We start from the raw sequence: 18,456 nt of genomic DNA on the forward strand, positions 1-18,456 counted from the left end.
ATCCATCCATCCATCCATCCACGTTATAAAGATATATTCACTCAAGTTCAGTACTTCAGCACAATTTTGAGATGGTTCTATTTTACTTGAGTTCATCCTAATTTTTTATATACAAAACTTAACACAACTATGCATAGTTACAAAATGAACACAGCTGCAAACACTTGTTTGCATTGACAAAGCAACATATTTTATGAACAAAAGTAAGAAGAAGGGTGCAAGCAAGGCAGAATCAAATGGTTAATAACTTGGTTGGTGAACGTCAGAATAACATGATGTTTTGAAAATATATATATTTGGCCTTTTCCTTTAATATGGTCTCTGTTCTAAAATATTTTGGATGGTTAAGTATTAATTTTGAAGTTTTAAATGGTTGTGCTCGAATGAAAACAAAGAAATTTATTAGACATTTTATTTCTCATCAAACGATAGAAAAAAAAAGCAGCTGCACCTGGGCTATTAATGATAACTAATCATTTGGATATTAATTAATGTCTACCACGGGATATTTCTTTCTCAGTTAACTTTTAACTTTACCAAAACAAATAACTTGAATGTATTTAATGTATTTATTTAATACCCTTAAGTATCACCAACACTGACATTAAAATAATCTTGCAATTCTAGTTACTACAGTTTTCCTTATTTCCTTTACAAATTTCGTACTTGTTTACAATATTTGTTATACTTTATCAGATAGGGCCGAAAGCTACAGTACAAACCGTACACATTAAAAATGGTCTCGCGGATACTCGACTAGGTTTGTAACCGAAAAGTCCCGACGTTCCTGAAAGCACCACAGCGTAGTGGGCGTGTCTCTCTGCCAACATGTCGGCGTAGGAGTTTCTGATAGTTTGGTAATTTTTAGTGACTTTTCTTGCTTAGGAAGAGTAATTGGAGAAATATGGCGTGCAAGCGAAACGTAGTGTTAATAGAATCTTTAAGGAATGGTTTATTTAGCAATTTTCTAATTTTAGTTATATTTATCTGCACAAACTTGCCGGCATCTGACTGTGAAGTAATCAGTCCGGAGAGGTGCCTCGTCTGGGGTCCAGGGCTGGACATGGAAACGGTTCTACCAGTCCGCTACTTCTTCATTCAGGCTGTCAATTCTAAAGGAGAAAACCTGACGATGTCTCCCGGTAATTCAGCATGTGCACGAACAATTTCTAAGCTAACCCTAAACTGCAACATATTTCTCAGTCATATCAACAGAAGTCATTAGCTAGCGATGTTTGACAGTTGTTTGAACATGTTGTCATTGGTAACACATCTTTAAGCCGAGTTAGCTTATAATATAGCTAAAATGCGAATTTTAAACATCCTTATTGTAACATTTTGTTCTGAACAGCTGTCGAGGTTTCTTTGAACGTAACAGAGCTAACATTATTTCTACTTTGCAGGATTTAAATAGTTCCAATTAAGTTAAACCTACATATATGAGGACATGAAGTCTAATATTGTTTACATTTGCTATTCAGGTAAAGACACGTTTAAAGTAAAGATAAGTCCGCTGGACAAAAAGGAGCACGTCCGTATCCACGTCCCACCACCCATGGACAGAGGCGACGGGTCCTTCCTGATGAGGTACCGGCTTTATGGCACTGCACAGAAGGGCCTGAAGGTAGAAGTCCTCCACGGAGATGCTGCTGTTTCCAGGTCACCTTACAACATCCAAGGTTGGCTACACAAGGGCCTGTCCCTGCTCATGCATAATTTTTCACACTGATTTGCACACAAAAAGACTAGCAGGGAGATATTATGGAAGTTTCTTTTAAAAGAAGATAAATATTTAACCCCAATGATTTCTCAATCTTCAGGCCCAGTCTATCATGAATACTGTGACTGTCCTGAGCCTGATGCTGTCCACTGGCAGAGCATCATGCAGTGTCCTCCTGAAGAGCCACAGATTCTACTGGACTTTAAATCTTTTCCCACCGTCGACTTGCAGCATGTCAGACAGGAGGTGCCTCGCAGGTTTTCCAACAGAGGAGGGCTCATACACTACACCATCGTCAACAACCAGGTGTACCGCAGCACGCTGGGAAAGTACACAGACTTCAAAATGTTCTCTGATGAAATGCTGCTGTCTCTAACGAGGAAGGTGGGGTAATGTCAGGCTTGTAAGTATGTCCTTAACTGGAGATCTATTTGCTAGCTAATATGTTTGCTCTGCTGCTGAAGGTATGGCTACCTGATGTGGAGTTTTTCATCAATGTGGGTGACTGGCCGTTAGAGACGAGGATGGAGGGTGCTGTTCCGATCTTTTCATGGTGCGGATCCACAGACACTCGGGACATTGTCCTCCCCACCTATGAGGTCACACACTCCACACTGGAGACCATGAGAGGCGTCACAAATGACCTGCTGTCTGTTCAAGGCAACACAGGTAACTTACTCCTCAGCCGCTGTGAGGCTTCACTGTAGCCGTGAAGTGAGGAGTGTTTATGGTAGAGTCAGTTTTTGGGACAACGTTTATTTGTTTATTTAAGGTGGCAGCATGTTGCCACATCCATTTTGTGTCTTACCCTTTCGGTAGTACAGCAATTTTCTTGTAAAGTCTTTCTTTATGGCTTGGCTCCTGATGGGTTGTGGTTGAGTGCCTTGCATGGCAGTTTCCGCCATCAGTGTGTGAATGTGTGTGTGAATGGGTGAATGAGACGTATATGTAAAGCGCTTTGGGTAAAAGCGTTATATAAGTACGGACCATTTACCATTTCTTAAAAAAACATCCATCTTTTTCTTCTATTACTTGTCATCATTAATTCATGCATTAGAAGTCTGTGCTCATGATCTGCATGGCTACAATTTTTGGGTCACAGAGGAACCTGATAAACCTTAGTGGACTGTACAGACAATATTTACTGCTCACAGGCCAGAAGCATGATACAAGGTAGAGGGATGAATGCTTCAATAATCAATATAAATATTAAATAATGTGTTTCAGCGTCTAAGTTTTGTCTCTGAATTCTGCATATTATTAAAATAATGAATAAATAAATAAATAAAAGAAACCAGTTTAAGATGGTTTCCCACTTCCTCATATCATGTAGTGTATTTAACTGGTTGATGGCTAAATAATAGAAAGTTTAAACTGGGCTTTTAGACTGTCATGTTTGACCACATGTCCCTCCTGAAGATTTTGGTCACATTAGCTGGTGATCTGACACTGACAGTATTAGGGAAGTATTATGTGCCACAGCACATAAGACGCTGCAGCTTTCCACCAGAGGGCTCATACAGGTTCTGCAGAAGACGGATACTCAGACAGACGAACAGTTTCGTCCATCTTCTGCATCGATTACGCCCGTAGTTTAGTCCGTTTTCAGGGAGCTTAACTATCTGTAGCTTGACGCACAAGATGGCGCAATACCAGCGGAAACCGCTGAGCAGAATAGCTGACATGCGACCAGCGAAAGAAACAAACCAGAGAAGAAGAGGAGGATCAGGAAGGAAACAAAAAAGCAGAAAAATGAAGGACGAAAACTGTAGAAACTCCACAAGCTTTTGAATAAAGATTGTTTGTGTTGTCATACTTCGGCGTGCTCATACTTGTATGTGTATTTTCCGTTGCCCAAGTTTATGAGTCAGTTCGCCATGAGTGGGCAGTGCTATGCGTCAAGCTTAAATGGGCCTTAAGGTGTGCCCTGTCTTTTGCTTAATGACTGCTAGGAGGGTCTCAAGCACAGGCTAAAGTATGCAGGAGGATTCTGACTGTTGATGGTAGCAAAGCACCACAAAACATTCATTCCCTTTCTAACTAATGTCATTTCACCTGTTAGAGAGTCTTTCCTCTCCATTTCCTGGATTTTAGCCTCTGTTTGACTAGCATGCTGTGAGTTAACTGACTCATAAGTTGTGGCCACTGCAGGCTTATCATGTTCATGCTCTACAAGCCATGTCTTGCTTTAGTCGCAGCCGGTTTAGGCATTAAACCTACATTTACCATCATTCCTTTTATAGATCTGAATCAGTTTAGTCTTCTCTTATATGTCTAGTTCTTCTTACTGTTATTCATGTTCTTGTTCTCCTAATTATTATAATTGGAACATGTTGAACCTTTTTTCCTCACGTTTTACATTTTTCAATTAATGCCTGGAATACTTTCTGTCAGGGCCTCCTTGGGCTAATAAGACAGATCGGGCATTTTTCCGTGGTCGGGACAGTCGTGAGGAGCGTCTCCAGCTGGTCTCTCTGTCCAAGAAGAACCCTGAGTTGCTGGACGCCGGCATCACAGGGTGGTTCTTCTTCAGAGACAGAGAGAAACATGTGGGCAAAGCACCACTGGTTGGATTTTTTGACTTCTTTAAGGTAAGAAAATGTGCATAAATACACGTCTTAATACACATTTATAATAGTTTTGTTTAATAAATACATTTGTTTATTTTAGAACTTTAAATGTGAGGCAGAAAAAGTAGGTTAAACAAGGATTTTGAATGAATTATAGCTCTAAATATCAAGATTTATGACACGTTTTCCTCGTCTTGTAGTACAAATACCAGGTGAACGTGGATGGAACAGTTGCAGCTTATCGGTTTCCTTACCTGATGCTGGGGAACAGTCTGGTTCTGAAGCAAGACTCTCTGTATTATGAGCACTTCTACATTCATCTAAAGGCAGGAACTCACTACTTCCCTGTGAGGAGAAACCTGTCGGACCTTTTAGAGAAAATCAGTTGGGCCAAAGAGAATGATGCAGAAGCACAGGAGGTTGCCAGAGCCGGACAGGCAGCAGCCAGGCAGCTGCTGCAGCCCAGCAGGCTGTACTGTTACTACTACAGAGCGCTGCAGATGTACTCCGAGCGACAGGCGGGGCAGCCGACGCGACTTCCTGACATGGAGCCGGTGCCTCAGCCGGACGACCACACGGCCGCCTGCAAATGTGGCCGTAAAAGTGACCAAAAAGAAACTGGTGTGAAGGATGAACTATGATGAACCTTGTCTTTAGTCTTTGTTGTGTTTTTCTGAACAAATTCCATGCACAGAGTGAAAATCACTAATGTTCTCATTGTTCATGAAAAATGGTAAAATCTGCAGTTTACAGTCAGAACAGGAAGTCATGAATGGTTTACAACGTGCCTTTACATTCAGTATTTCATAGCTAACTTGAAAAGAAAAAAAAAAACATTCTTGTCATTTTAATTATTGGTTTAAAAACAACTTCTTTCATCACCTGATGTCTATTTTCTAACATGTGTAACTACACATCTCAGCTCGGATTCTGTCAGCAGGCGAGCAGTAGTTTATTAGTTTTACCATCTGTCACTTTACATCAATCAGTGGTTTTCTCAAAAAGATATGGGACCGTTCGCATATTGAAAAGTGAATTTTCAGAGATTTTTTTCCAGTGTTTGATGAGTAGTTTCATGATAAAATGTATCTATTGGATATGTATTGAACTTATTTTAAAAAGTTTCAAATGACTTCAGTTGTTACAATATCTTCACACTAGTGTCTTGTTTATTTTTATTTTTCTTATTTGCTGGTTGTCAAGACAGCTGGTTGTTCTTTCTTTAGTTTTTTATTTTTATAAATACACCGAATAAAAAAATGTCATTTTTAAAAGCTGTGTTTTGTCATTTTTAAAAGCTGTGTTTTGTCATTTAGACATGAAACTGTACAATTTATGCACCCAATAGATTGTTTCTGTACCCTATAAAAAAATAAAGACAATTTTTTAACTGGCTAATGGGTTATGTGAGCAATGCAATAGGCTTGTTTAACCCATAAGAAATATTTGTAAACATACAGTTTCTGAAAAATTTTACTACTGGTATAAACTTTGCTCAAAATCCTGTTGAACACAATCTGATACTCGTCTGCTGTCCCCTAATAGATAACCAGAAGCAGAAAACCATATCATAATATTTTTAATATATCACATGGTAATAAATGGTAGATACCCCCCCCCCCCCCCCCCAAAAAAAAAAACGTTAATTTTTTTGTTATATTTTGTTAAAGGGCCAAAGACTTTTCTTACCATTTTTTCATGGGTCGGGCCTCAACGGATTAAGTATGTAGCCTATAAACATGTACAAACTGGCTTTAGTGCATTAGCTACAGCAGCTTTTTTATTACAATTTCAATTCTGGCAAAGTGTTACTGAAAACGGAATTTTCAGAGATTTTTTTCCCAGTGTTTAATGGGAATTGTTTCATGGTTATATGTATTGTTGCAAATATTTTATAAGCATTCTTATTCATTTATTCATTTACATTTTATCCTTAGATTTTAGTAACATTCATTAGGCTCTGATTTTAATTAATAGAGCTACATTATATAGTGGTGCTGAGGTGAAAACAGCTTAATTATTATTATTCCTTCGCAGCTTACAGATAATGCATTCACAAACAGGACACAAACTCATACAGGGTTACTGAGTTCAATACTGAGAAAATAACAGGGACCTTGAAAATGTTCTGGATGTCCAGTAGGGAGTGGTTGTAAATATTGTCGTATCTCCTTACTTATCTATTTCTCACTCCAAGCAGAACGGAATTCACAGTAACTCAGAGAAATTATTAAAAGAGCAGCCTTTGTGTGAAACTGTGAGAAAAAGTATAAGGGAGTCAGCACAGAAAGGCAGACAGATAACAGGGCAGAGCGAAGCATCTTCTTTCCTTTCAGCTATGGCGTACCCCAAAAGGAGGACCCGGAAGAAGGAAGGACCACCTTGCAAAATACACATTCACATGAATGCGCACCACATGCACGCACATAGCCACAATGCATTGTATCAGTATAAATGAGGAGGATAACTTAGGTAGGCGGGTCTTTTGGCTGAACCGAAGGGTCCCGACACTTCGTGTATTAGTTGATCAGAAGCTAAGCTAACAGGCCTCCTCTTAAGAGATATGTATTGCTCTTTTTATTACTGGCTTAACAAAGAATTGTCAATTCTACTCAATCTCTGGTGTTCTTGCCTTCTTTTAAAAATGTGGATTTTTGAACACTCTTCCTTCTGATGATTTATTTACAGGTGGTGAACAAATCTTTTAAAACCAACAAATAATATTTTAAAACTTCAGTATGTATTAGATAAGTATTGAGCTTATTTTACAAAACTAAAGTTTCACATGACTTAAGTTGTTACATTATTTTCACACCAGTGTCTTGTTTATAGGATCTTACCATTTTTATTTTTATTTGCCGGTTGTCAAGTCTTTAGTTTTTTATTTTTATTAATACACAGAACAGGAAATCTTTTTTTAAGGCGACATTTTGTCAATTAGACATGAAACCGCCCAAGAGTTTGTTTTATAGTAGAATTAAAACTAGCAAGATTAGATATTTTTAAATCAGTGAATATTTAATAATTTTTATTATATTATTATTATAATCACTATTATTATTATTAGCAGGTTTTTAAAGTCTATTTTATTACAAATTTGGCTGCTGTCACCTGACATAAAATCCCAGTAAATAATAACGTGACCTGGCACACTGCATAAATGGTGATCTTTTATTAATAGGGGTCTAACTATTATAAAGCGTCATCTTCCATCATGGTAAAATATTTAGATTGAAAAAGTTATATTTCATAAAGTTAAACATCAGTCATGCATATAAAAGATTAACATACTTACGAGGTTGAAACATCTTTATAATTCTTTGTTCCCTCAGTTCTTTTCTTCTTTATCTTTTATTTTTTTAAGTACATTTATCCACAAAATGGCATGCCAATCTGTTTTAAGAGAAGCCATTGTCTACCAGTTTGTGCATTAGTTTCTTTTCCAAATCTCAGGTGGAAAACAGTTGTATGGATTTTATTTCCATATTAATAGTCAGACAGAAGCCAGGGGTTAGAGTGCAAAGCTTTAAAATTGTTGGCACAGCGCCAAAGAATCTACCCCAACCCCCCCCCCCCGAATGTGATTTTGAAATAAAAAAATGAAGGCTGTCAAAAATATTGTGTTAACAGCTCTAATTTATTTCAGTTAACATTTTTAAAGCATGCGCAGCATGACAAGCCAATAAATCTGTCATTTCTCTGTTATGATGGTGAGACATGGAACAAGGTCAGCCGCTTGACTATGAATGGATTTGAGTATAAAAATAACATCAGTGACAACGGAAAATTACAGCAAACAGGAAATCGGAATAAGAGAAGATCATTAAGAAAATTAGATTGTTCACGAGTCTCAAATAGCGAGTCCGAGTCGAGTCTCAGGTCACTACAAATGTGATTTTTTTTTTTTTAATCTTTTTATTAACATTTTGGGGTATACAGGATAGGGCATAAATCTGACATAATACAGGAGGAGTACTTGTGTCGGCCCCATTAGACAAGTAGAGAGAGAAGACGGGATAAGTAACTGGATAAACAAATATATACAGACTTACAGATTTATGCACGTAAAACAGAAATTGAAGATCATTATGAAACCCAACAACAACACCCACGCCCACCCACCCTCGTACAAATGTACAACAACAACAACAACAAGAAAAAAAAAAAAAAAAAAAAAAAAAAAAGGGGGGGTTTAATATTTGTGCACTCAGGCCTGTGTGAGTAACTGCTAAGTCAGATCCAAATTAGTTCTCATCGCAATTCAATATCCTTAATCTGTCATAGTACGCCAGGAAGGGGGTCCATATTCTGTGAAACTTCCTCAGGGAGCCCGCCAGTGTAAACCTGATCTTCTCCAGTTTGATATACAATAATATGTCCTTAATCCAACTGCTATGTGAGGGTGGGGATGATTGTTTCCACTTGAGAAGAATCAATCTTCTCGCAAGCAGAGTCGTGAATGCCATAAAATCCCGCATGCTGTGGTTAAAGGTGGAACCGTCTGGTTGAACCCCGAATATGGCAGTGAGTGGGTTTGGGTCCATGGAGAAATCGAAAATCTCGCTAAATGACTTAAAAATTTCTTTCCAAAATGTTTCTAAAGCTGGGCAAGTCCAGAACATGTGAGCAAGAGTGCATGGGGAGAGGCTACATCTATTACAGGCCGGGTCTAGATTTGGAAATATCCTGGCCAGACTAGAATTCGTAATATGAAGCCGGTGTAGGACTTTAAACTGAATCAGCCCGTGTCTAGCGCAAGGCGACGAGGAGTGAATCCGATCAATAATCTTAGTCCATTGAGTCTCTGAGATGCATAAGTTTAGATCCTGCTCCCAAGCTCTTCTCAGGTGGTCCAGCATCTGGGGATTTATAGAACTAATCATCGAATAAATAACAGATATCAGGCCTTTAGCAGTGGGGTCCAGATCGAGAAGCCTGTCGACTGGTGATAATGGGGGCGGATTTGGGAATGAACAGATCTTATTCTGTATAAAATGTCGAACTTGTAGGTATCGGAAGAAGTGGGTTTTAGGGAGATTAAACCTTTGGCTGAGTTGTTCAAAAGAGAGGAAAGTATTATTAGAGAATAAATCTCTCAGACGTCGTATTCCATTCCTATGCCACAACCGAAAAGCTGCATCAGTATTAGAGGGAAGGAAGGATACGTTAGACACGACGGGGGCTACGAGTGATGCCTCCTGCAGACCGAAGTGCTTCCCAAACTGAGACCAAATTTTTATTGAATGAAAGACGACAGGGTTGGAGCCGACTGCCTTAGCAGGCAGCGGAAGGGATGAGGAGGCGATAGAGATGAGGGAGTATGGGCTGCAGGATTCCTCATCCTGCACCCAGACTGGGGAACTGGCCTCTGCGGGAAGGCCAGTCCAGAAAAGTAATTTCTGGATATTACTCGCCCAGTAATAAAAAAGGAAGTTTGGAAGGGCCATTCCTCCTAATTTTTTCGGCCTTTGTAGAAAGGCTTTCCTAATCCGATGGGTCTTGTTGCCCCAAATAAAAGAAAGGATTATCTTGTCCAGGTTATTAAAAAAGGATTTCTTGATAAGGATGGGAATATTAAGAAATAGATAGAGAAAACGGGGTAAGATGCTCATTTTAACCAGGTTAATCCTGCCCGCCAAAGACAGGGGCAAGGCTGACCACTTAGTCAGCTCCTCCCTACAGCGCTCCATCAGGCGGCCAAAATTATGCTTGAAGAGCGCATTAAAGGAACGTGTGACCGTTATGCCTAAATATCTAAACTCGGTTTGTGCTTCTTTAAATGGAATTGCAGGAGTTGGGGGATTAGCATGTGACCCTATAGTAAAATATTCACTCTTAGAGAAGTTGAGTTTGTATCCGGAGATTCCACCAAAGGCCTTTAAAATAGACAGGATAGGCGGAACGGATACCGAAGGGTTGGAGATATAGAGAAGCAAATCATCGGCATACAAAGAGACTTTATGTTCGATGTTATTACGGGAAATGCCGACGAATTGTGGAGATTGACGTAGAGCCATGGCCAGTGGCTCTATAGCGATCACAAATAGAAGGGGTGAGAGCGGGCAGCCCTGTCGCGTGCCCCTATGCAACTGAAAGTAAGGAGAGTGAACGTTGTTGGTGGAAATGGAGGCCGTAGGAGAGGAGTAGAGCAATCTCACCCAGGACAGAAAGCTAGAGGGAAAACCGAATCGCTGCATTGTTGCGAAAAGATAGGGCCATTCGACCCGATCGAACGCCTTCTCAGCGTCCAGGGAAACTATCGCCTCCTGAGCATCCGACCGGGGCGACGTGTACATAACATCTAATAGGCGTCGTATATTATGATAGGAGTTACGTTTCTGGATAAAGCCGGATTGGTCGGGTGAGATTATAGATGGAAGCACAGTTTCTAATCGACGGGCAAGAGCTTTGGCAAGAATCTTGAAGTCTACGTTAAGGAGAGAGATAGGCCTGTAGGACTCGCAAAGAGTTGGGTCTTTATCTTTTTTGGCAAGTAGAGAGATCGAGGCTTGAGTTAATGACGTTGGGAGAAGGCCCTGGTTAAAAGATTCCGTGAACATGGCAAGAAGTAATGGGGATAATAATGCTGAGAACTTTTTATAAAATTCGATACAGAATCCATCTGGGCCGGGGGATTTCCCGCTTTGTATGGCCGCAATAGCCCCGGTAATTTCAGACAAAGTTATGAGGTTACTGAGCTTGGAGTTAGCTTGTTGATCGACAGTAGACAGGTTCAAACCGTCAAAAAAAGAATCAAGTAAAGTTGTACTGTTAGGACAGTCCGACGAATACAGGGCTTTATAAAAAGTTGAGAAGCAATTGTTGATATCTATAGGGTTCGTCAGGGTGGCACCGGAGGGAGACTTAATTTGGGGTATCAATCTGGAAGCTACGAATTGACGAGCTTGTGAGGCCAGGAGCCTGCCGGCCTTCTCACCATGTTCATAGAATTTGTGGCGGTCTTTCAGTAGTAGCCGTTCCTCCTTTGAGGAGGAGATCAGGTCAAATTCTGCCTGAAGTCGCAACCTTTCCTTATACAAATCTGGGTCGGGGGACTGGGAATACTGTTTGTCCAGATTAAGAATAGCTTGCGTCAACTTATTAAGCTTACTTGCCTCCCGTTTTCTGTTATTGGATAAATAAGAAATAATCTGGCCTCTAACATATGCTTTGAGGGTCTCCCATAAAGTCGATCTAGAGATTTCGGGGGAATCATTAAACTCCAAGAAAGTCTTAATCTCAGAGGACAGAAATTTGCAGAAATCATCGTCTGCAAGTGAGAGCGGGTTAAGTCTCCAGGGAGAAAATGAAGGGGGTTGGTGAGGGATAAGCAATTCTAGTGAAACTGGAGCATGATCTGATATGACAATGCTCTCGTAGGAGCAGGCTTTAACTAAGGATAGGAGATGGTTATCTAGTAAAAAATAGTCAATGCGGCTAAAAGAATGGTGCACCGGGGAGAAAAAGGAAAATGCTTTGGCAGAGGGGAATAAAAATCTCCAGGGGTCAGAGAGGCCATATTGGTTACATAGTGAACGAATAGTCGCTGCTGACTTGGATAAGGGTATTGTTTTAGACGATGACCTGTCCAGGACCTGATCAAAAAAGCAATTGAAGTCTCCGCCTATTATTAATGCATGGTTATCCATGTTTGGGATGGTAGAAAACAGATTCCTGAAAAACTGGTTGTCGTCCCAGTTAGGTGCGTAGAGGTTTACCAAAGTTGTCGGTTTGGTGTAAAGATCACCTGACACAATGACAAAGCGGCCTCTGCTATCTGAATCAACCTTCTTGACAACAAACGGGATATTTTTGTGTATCAGAATGGCACAACCTCGACTTTTGGTGTTAAATTGTGAATGGAATGTCTGACCAACCCAGCTGCGCCGAACCTTGGGGACGTTAGAGTTGCAGAGGTGGGTCTCCTGAAGGAAGGCGATCCCGGTGTTCAGGAGAGAGAGATGTGATAGGACTTTGTTCCGCTTGACCGGGCGATTTAACCCCCTGACGTTCCAAGAGACGACCTTGACTGTTCTTCCGGTGGATGTGTCACTCATTTAGACAGGGATGATAAAGGCAGAGCATAGTAGGATTGGGTTTGGGAGGCAAATCTGAACACAGGACTGAGAAATTGACAAAATTGACAAAAGATAAAGTGGTGGTGGTGGTGGGGGGGGGGGGGGGGGGGGGGGGGGTAAAGAAAGAATAAAGATAGAAGGGAAATAACTCAAACACATTAAAGAGTAATAGAAATGAGTTAAATAAGTTAAAGTACGCAGTACGTCGTGAACTTACCCCCGCCCAAGCCCACCCACAACATCTCCCCATTGAGACGTCTAACCTTACCCTAGAACCTTCGTCACTTGGTCTACCTATGACTGTACTGTCACAGTAAAACGTGACCTAACTTCGGCTCCAATTACATTAATCATAGAGCGAAAAAACAAAGAAAAAGCCAGAACAAGAAAGAAAGCCGAGCACGGAATGAACGGTGCAGAGACTAAAGCGAGGATGAGTCATATCTGCTAAATCCGGTGCTACAAAAATCACAGGATAAAACAAGAACAGAAATTAATTCAGATGACTTGAGTAGGTAAACTGAAGTGAGGTGAAATAGATACATAGATAAGTAAATAAAAGTGAAGCAAAAAAAAAAAAAAAAAAAAAAAAAAAGGACAAATAAATAGGATAATAATAATAATAATCACAAACTAAGTAATGGTGATAATAGTGAACCGTGACAATGCATGTGATAATAACAATGATAGCAATAATTATACTGGTAAAGGTATCAATATTAACAATCGTAATCGTGGCGCTGAACAGATAGCCCTGCTGAAATTGTCCCAGTCCGCGTCGCCATACCCATCAGGGCAAGCCTGATAATGAAAATATCACCAGATTCGGTGTAAACAACAACGACCTCTATATCCTACTGTAAAAAAAAACAAAACAAAAAAAACAAATTACAGTCCAACAGAAAAAATTCAAATGGTAGAGGCGAGCGAGGGAAAACCACGGAGTGGCCGCCCCGAGCCGAAAGCAAACAATAGTCTCATTAGCTCGAACGCATTAACCTGTTAGTGCTACCCACAACTTAGTAACCAGGGGATTCACCGTATCAGAATGTGAAAGCGATGACGCAGCTCCGGTGAAGCATCCTCAGTCGCCCACATGTTGCGGTATCTTCTGCTGAAGGAAAGTGGTGACTTCCTGGGGCGAATCGAAAATGTATCTTGTTCCATTGTGAACGACTCGCAGGCGGGCAGGATGTAGCAGAGCAAACTCTATACCAGCCTCTCGCAGCTTACTTTTAACTGGGATGAATGCAGCCCTCCTTTTGGCCAACTCCGCACTGAAGTCTGGGTAAAAGTGGACCCTTGTTCCCCTGAAGGTTAACTGGCCCTTGTCCCTGGATAAACGCAGAATAAGCTCCTTCGTCTGGAAGTGATGCAGCCGCACAATCATCGGACGCGGTGGTTGATTCTGCTTCGGTGGCGGAGCTAGTGAGCGATGAGCCCTGTCCACGACGGGGGCTTTGGCGAAGCTTCCATCCCCGAAAACCTCAAGCAAAAAGGATTCCAGGAACGTAGTAGGCCGAGGCCCCTCCGCACGCTCGGGGATTCCAATAACTCTGATGTTATTCCGTCTGGAGCGGTTCTCAAGGTCTTCCACCTTCGATTTCAGCTTTATGTTGTCCTGCGCCAGCTCGGAGCATAGCTTCTCCAGAGTAGCCACTCTGGAGTCCACGTCAGTAAGTGAGCCGCTGACTTCTTGTAGCTTTACCTCATGTGCATGTAATGTTGACTTGAGTGTTTTAAGCTCAGATAATATCTCGGCCCGCGATGTACGAACTTCGGAGCAGATCTCATTCAGTAGCTTTGCGATATCGGAAGGTTGTGATGTAGCTTCATTGCTCACGCCACTCGCGCCGTCCTCCATGCCACCTCGGCCATCTATGCTAGCAGTGCTAGCAGTAGCCTCCGGGCACAGGTTCGGCTCGGTTTTACGGAGTTTGTGCTTCGTCATGGTCGATGTTTGTCCGAGAATCCCTGTCCGTATTTTGGCACAAAGCGAAAGACTTACTGCAGTGATGGGCTTATTAGTGAAAAAGAAGCAGTACGGATGAAACGTGTAAAACAATCACGGAGCGAAGGTCTCGCGGACCACTCACGATGCCATCTTGCCCCCCCATCTACAAATGTGATTTAAGTGAGACTTCAGTCCATGTCCCCATCTTTGGAAACATTCCCTGAACATCACTGAGCTGGATTATAACACCTATGATGGCTGTGTCAATGGGCCAAAATTTACTTTTATTTCTCTCTAATAATTAAACATCAAGTTTAAACAGTAACTGTAAAATTAAGTAGTTAGCTTTACAAAACAAAATTAAAAACAAAGAAAATAAATAAATAATGCAAACTCTTTGCCTGAACAAAATGTTTTTAACTTGAGTGACTGAGTTTAACTGAAATTATTTGATTTTGTAGAACTTGAATCAACGGAGTAAATCTGAGTTTGCTCAGAGGTACATGAGGTTGTGGGAAAAACTTGACGTGATCAATTCCACATAAAGAAGAGAAACAGAAAACCTTACCTAGTCCACTTTACTCAAAATAAGAGATAAACTCTAAATAGCTGTTGTTTTGCAGCAGGAACTTGGTGCAGATGTGGCTTTAGCTAAAATAAAGTCAGACCACCGATATATCTGCTACGTTGCAGCAGCTGCCTGGACAAGTTTTTTTTTTTAGTTTGTAGTGTGATGGTGGCACCTACAGCCATACATTTAAAGGCGGTAACCCCATAGACCTACACATGTTAGTTTATAATTTAACAGTATTTTGTTTACATATGTTTTAAACTTGGTTAAAATGCCTTAGTTCTTTTGGTTAGCACGCACATTAAGACACTATTGTATTTTCAACTTTGTTTAACTTTTGATTATTTGTTTAATATGTGTTTGTTTCTCTGTTACTGGTGCTGGGGAAGCCATGTGAAAGCTTGGGCGCAGAAGTAAGCACAACTGGTCAAATCCAAGGCACAGTAAGTGCAGAAATTTTACCTGCAAAAAACAAATCAAATGTGATGGAGAAAGAAAGCGCCTTGCAAGAAGTAGAGATCCAACAAATGATTCAGAACTTTAGGAGCAACATAACGTGTGATCAGTGGTCGGGCTTAGCTTTAGGTAATTCTGATGGAGAAACAAAAGCAATAACTTCATACCTACTTAAAGATATTACAAATCTACTTGCTGATTCTGTTGTAAAAGCTGTGGACAGAACGTCTGAGGATATTAAAAGCACTGCAGGTAACACAGTTTTAAAAGCGATGGCAGACGGTTTAAGTGTAAAGGAAGAAAATACTTAAAGGGTACCAAACATTTAAATTTTTTTTCTAGTTGAAGAGATTAAAAAGGAAATTCATTCTTGCATGTTCCCCACACAAGATCAAAGTAGGCCAAAAATCCCAGAGTACGATATGGGATACACTGGCTATGGAAAAAACATCTGCTGTCCATTTTTAAAATCGGTGGATCGGGAAGTAGTTAAGTGGCAAATAAAAAAAAAGACTGATGGAACTGGAACTTAAACCTGTAGAGCCCCCGATGAAAAAGTCAAGATATCATGTAGGTCTGTGGTATGATGAAGAAGAAATCAAATATTATTATAGGGCGCTGAAACAGAGGATTATCAATCCAAAGTATCCCTTTGAGAAAGTCCCACCTGGGTATAGAAAAGTATCAGAAATTACACAAATTAACTTACTTGTAAGAATGTTATTAGTAAAGTTAATCAGAGTTACATGGAAAGAATTCTTCCAAACAGCTCTTCATGGAGTCGCCGACGACATAAGACAAATCTGGCCTGAGGTTAAGGGACATGAGATTTTTGTTAAAAAAAAATAATAATAATTTTTTAATAAACACCATTTACAACGATATTCATAAAAGGCTGCCATATAAAAAGAAACAGTTGGCATTTTTAGTTGGCAGTAGAGATATAATTGTGGAAAATGAAATAGTCTCTTCTTTCACATTTCATCTATTGAATCTGCACAAAACCATGACAGACAAGGTATTAACTATATTTGAACACCTTAATGTTAGGTGCAAATCTGTGACCCAATCATATAGCTGCTGTTTAAGAAAGTCTGGGCTGAAGTTAAGGGTGTCGATTTTACAATTCCTACGAACAAAATTGAAACACTTGCCAGGCAATTTTAAAAGCTCACTTGCTTTCAATATAATTGTTGATTTAGAAAACAAATAACTCAAGAGAAAACACGTGCCACAAAATGGTTTTGTTCTTAACATCACAAGACCCTCTAAAGCCATAACAAACTTAAAAACAAACAAATATAACAGATAATACAGAAAACTCTGATCACAGATGCAAAGCACAAAACTATGTGCGAGAGTATGAAGTTGTGGTTGCAAATTTTGTCCATTTCTTTACACTTCTATCTAATTGGATGGTGACAAATCAAACTATCCAATCAGAGAGCAGACAGCTTCTCAACCTCCAGAACTGCTGCAGACTCTGAAATTGGAGTAGAGTTTCAATATGGACAAAGGAGCAAGTACGTCTATTACTAATTTGGCGCACGGAGGCCAGTGACCAGGTGGAGGAGAAATTGTTGGTTTGCAGAGAGAAAGACAGTTCGAAGCATCTGTTGCTGGAGTCTCGAACTGAATAATGTCAGTTTATGTTAGAGTGCGATGTCTGTCATTAAGAGACAATCCCTGCACTTAAATGCATCATTGTGTTAATTGAGTGTCCCAGTCAGAGTTAAATAAAAAAAAAAAAAAATGCCGCCTCCTCTCCACAGCAGCAGAGTGGGTGCAGCACATGAATTCTGAGCAACATGTCTCTTATGTGTGTTCTTCAAGTTACTATTTAAGATTCACGCCTTAAGTGTACATCAGCAGAGACGTCAGGAGGAAGCTCCCCGATGGAAGTAAAGAGAGAGAAATAAAAAAGAGAGCCAACGGTTTATCAAATTCATTTTGCAGCTCTACATTTGAACAGAATCATATAACTTTGTCTGATAATGTTACAAACTTCATCACATTCATCTTCATCTCATACATTTTGTCATCTGGTTGCACCAACACCCAGCTTTAAAATTGATCTACTCCCCTTTAAGAGCCTGCAGTGGTGCAGGAGGTGGGGACAGTCTGCTCTCTGAATGGATAGTTTTGTCACCATCCAATCAGAAAGAAGTGTAAAGATATGGACAAAATTCACAACTGCAACTTCAGAGTCTCGCATGCGGTTTTGTGCTTTGCATCTGTGAAAAGGGTTTTTCGCAAAATAACTTTTTCCACACATACAAATCTTTTTTACAACCATGCAAACCCTTTTCTGCACATTTGCAAACCTTTTCAGGCAGACTTTTTTAAAGGGTGACAAGCTTGGTTTACAGATGCAAACTCTGAAATTATGTGCAAACATTCATTTACAGCTGCAAAATCTTTATGACATAACATTAAGCTCATATGAGTGCATTAAAAAAATTAACACTTCAGTCACAGTTTTCATTTCAAACAACGTGGAACGGTTTGTTAGTGGACAATTTCCTGGAAAACTGATGCACACTTCAGAGTATGCAGACTACAGGTGTCGTCCCTATTCAGGATCTGCACACTTCGAAGTGTGGATTTGTCGGCCACATATGTCGTCGCGGTGCGCTAAGTACTGTCCCAATTCACAGAATTTGGAGGATCCTCCAAATCCACCCTTCAAATCCGTACTTTGTTTAGCCTCAAACGAAGGATGCTGGTGATGCATCCTTCGCGGCCTCTTTTCTCCCAGAATTAATTGCGCACAAAGACAGTGGCGAATTAGCAACCGAGCTCAGAAGAGTCATATTAAGTTTAAATGGTTTTATTTTTAAAAAGTATGCTTTTTAATCTACACTTTGGTATAAACTTTACAAAACCAAGTACATTTCAAAGCATTTCACTAACGTTAGTGTGTAGACTTCTAAAGACACTCTGTAGCCTACTTAGTCTGTACGTTCCAAAGTGCGCAGACCCTGAATTGGGACACACCTTACGTAGGCTACGGACTGTCCTCGGTAGTCTACACACTTCAAAGTCCGCTTAACAGCCTACCAAGCACACAAGACAACTGTCTTGTGTGCAATGGATTCTGGGGGAGA

At 40.3% G+C, this 18,456-nt stretch overlaps 1 protein-coding gene across 1 annotated transcript; it reads left to right on the forward strand.

Annotated features, from left to right (window-relative positions):
- Nucleotides 1-737: 737 nt before the first annotated feature.
- Nucleotides 738-5,696, forward strand: poglut3 (protein O-glucosyltransferase 3). The gene is made up of 6 exons (XM_041998170.1): nt 738-1,142; nt 1,482-1,679; nt 1,821-2,104; nt 2,185-2,389; nt 4,115-4,311; nt 4,491-5,696. Exons 1-6 carry the CDS (start codon nt 905-907, stop codon nt 4,929-4,931), a joined length of 1,563 nt encoding a protein of 520 aa, XP_041854104.1. The 5' UTR covers nt 738-904; the 3' UTR covers nt 4,932-5,696.
- The last annotated feature ends 12,760 nt before the right edge of the window (nt 5,697-18,456 follow it).

This window comes from Melanotaenia boesemani, chromosome 10 (genome assembly GCF_017639745.1).
Source record: "Melanotaenia boesemani isolate fMelBoe1 chromosome 10, fMelBoe1.pri, whole genome shotgun sequence".
Classification (NCBI taxonomy): domain Eukaryota; kingdom Metazoa; phylum Chordata; class Actinopteri; order Atheriniformes; family Melanotaeniidae; genus Melanotaenia; species Melanotaenia boesemani.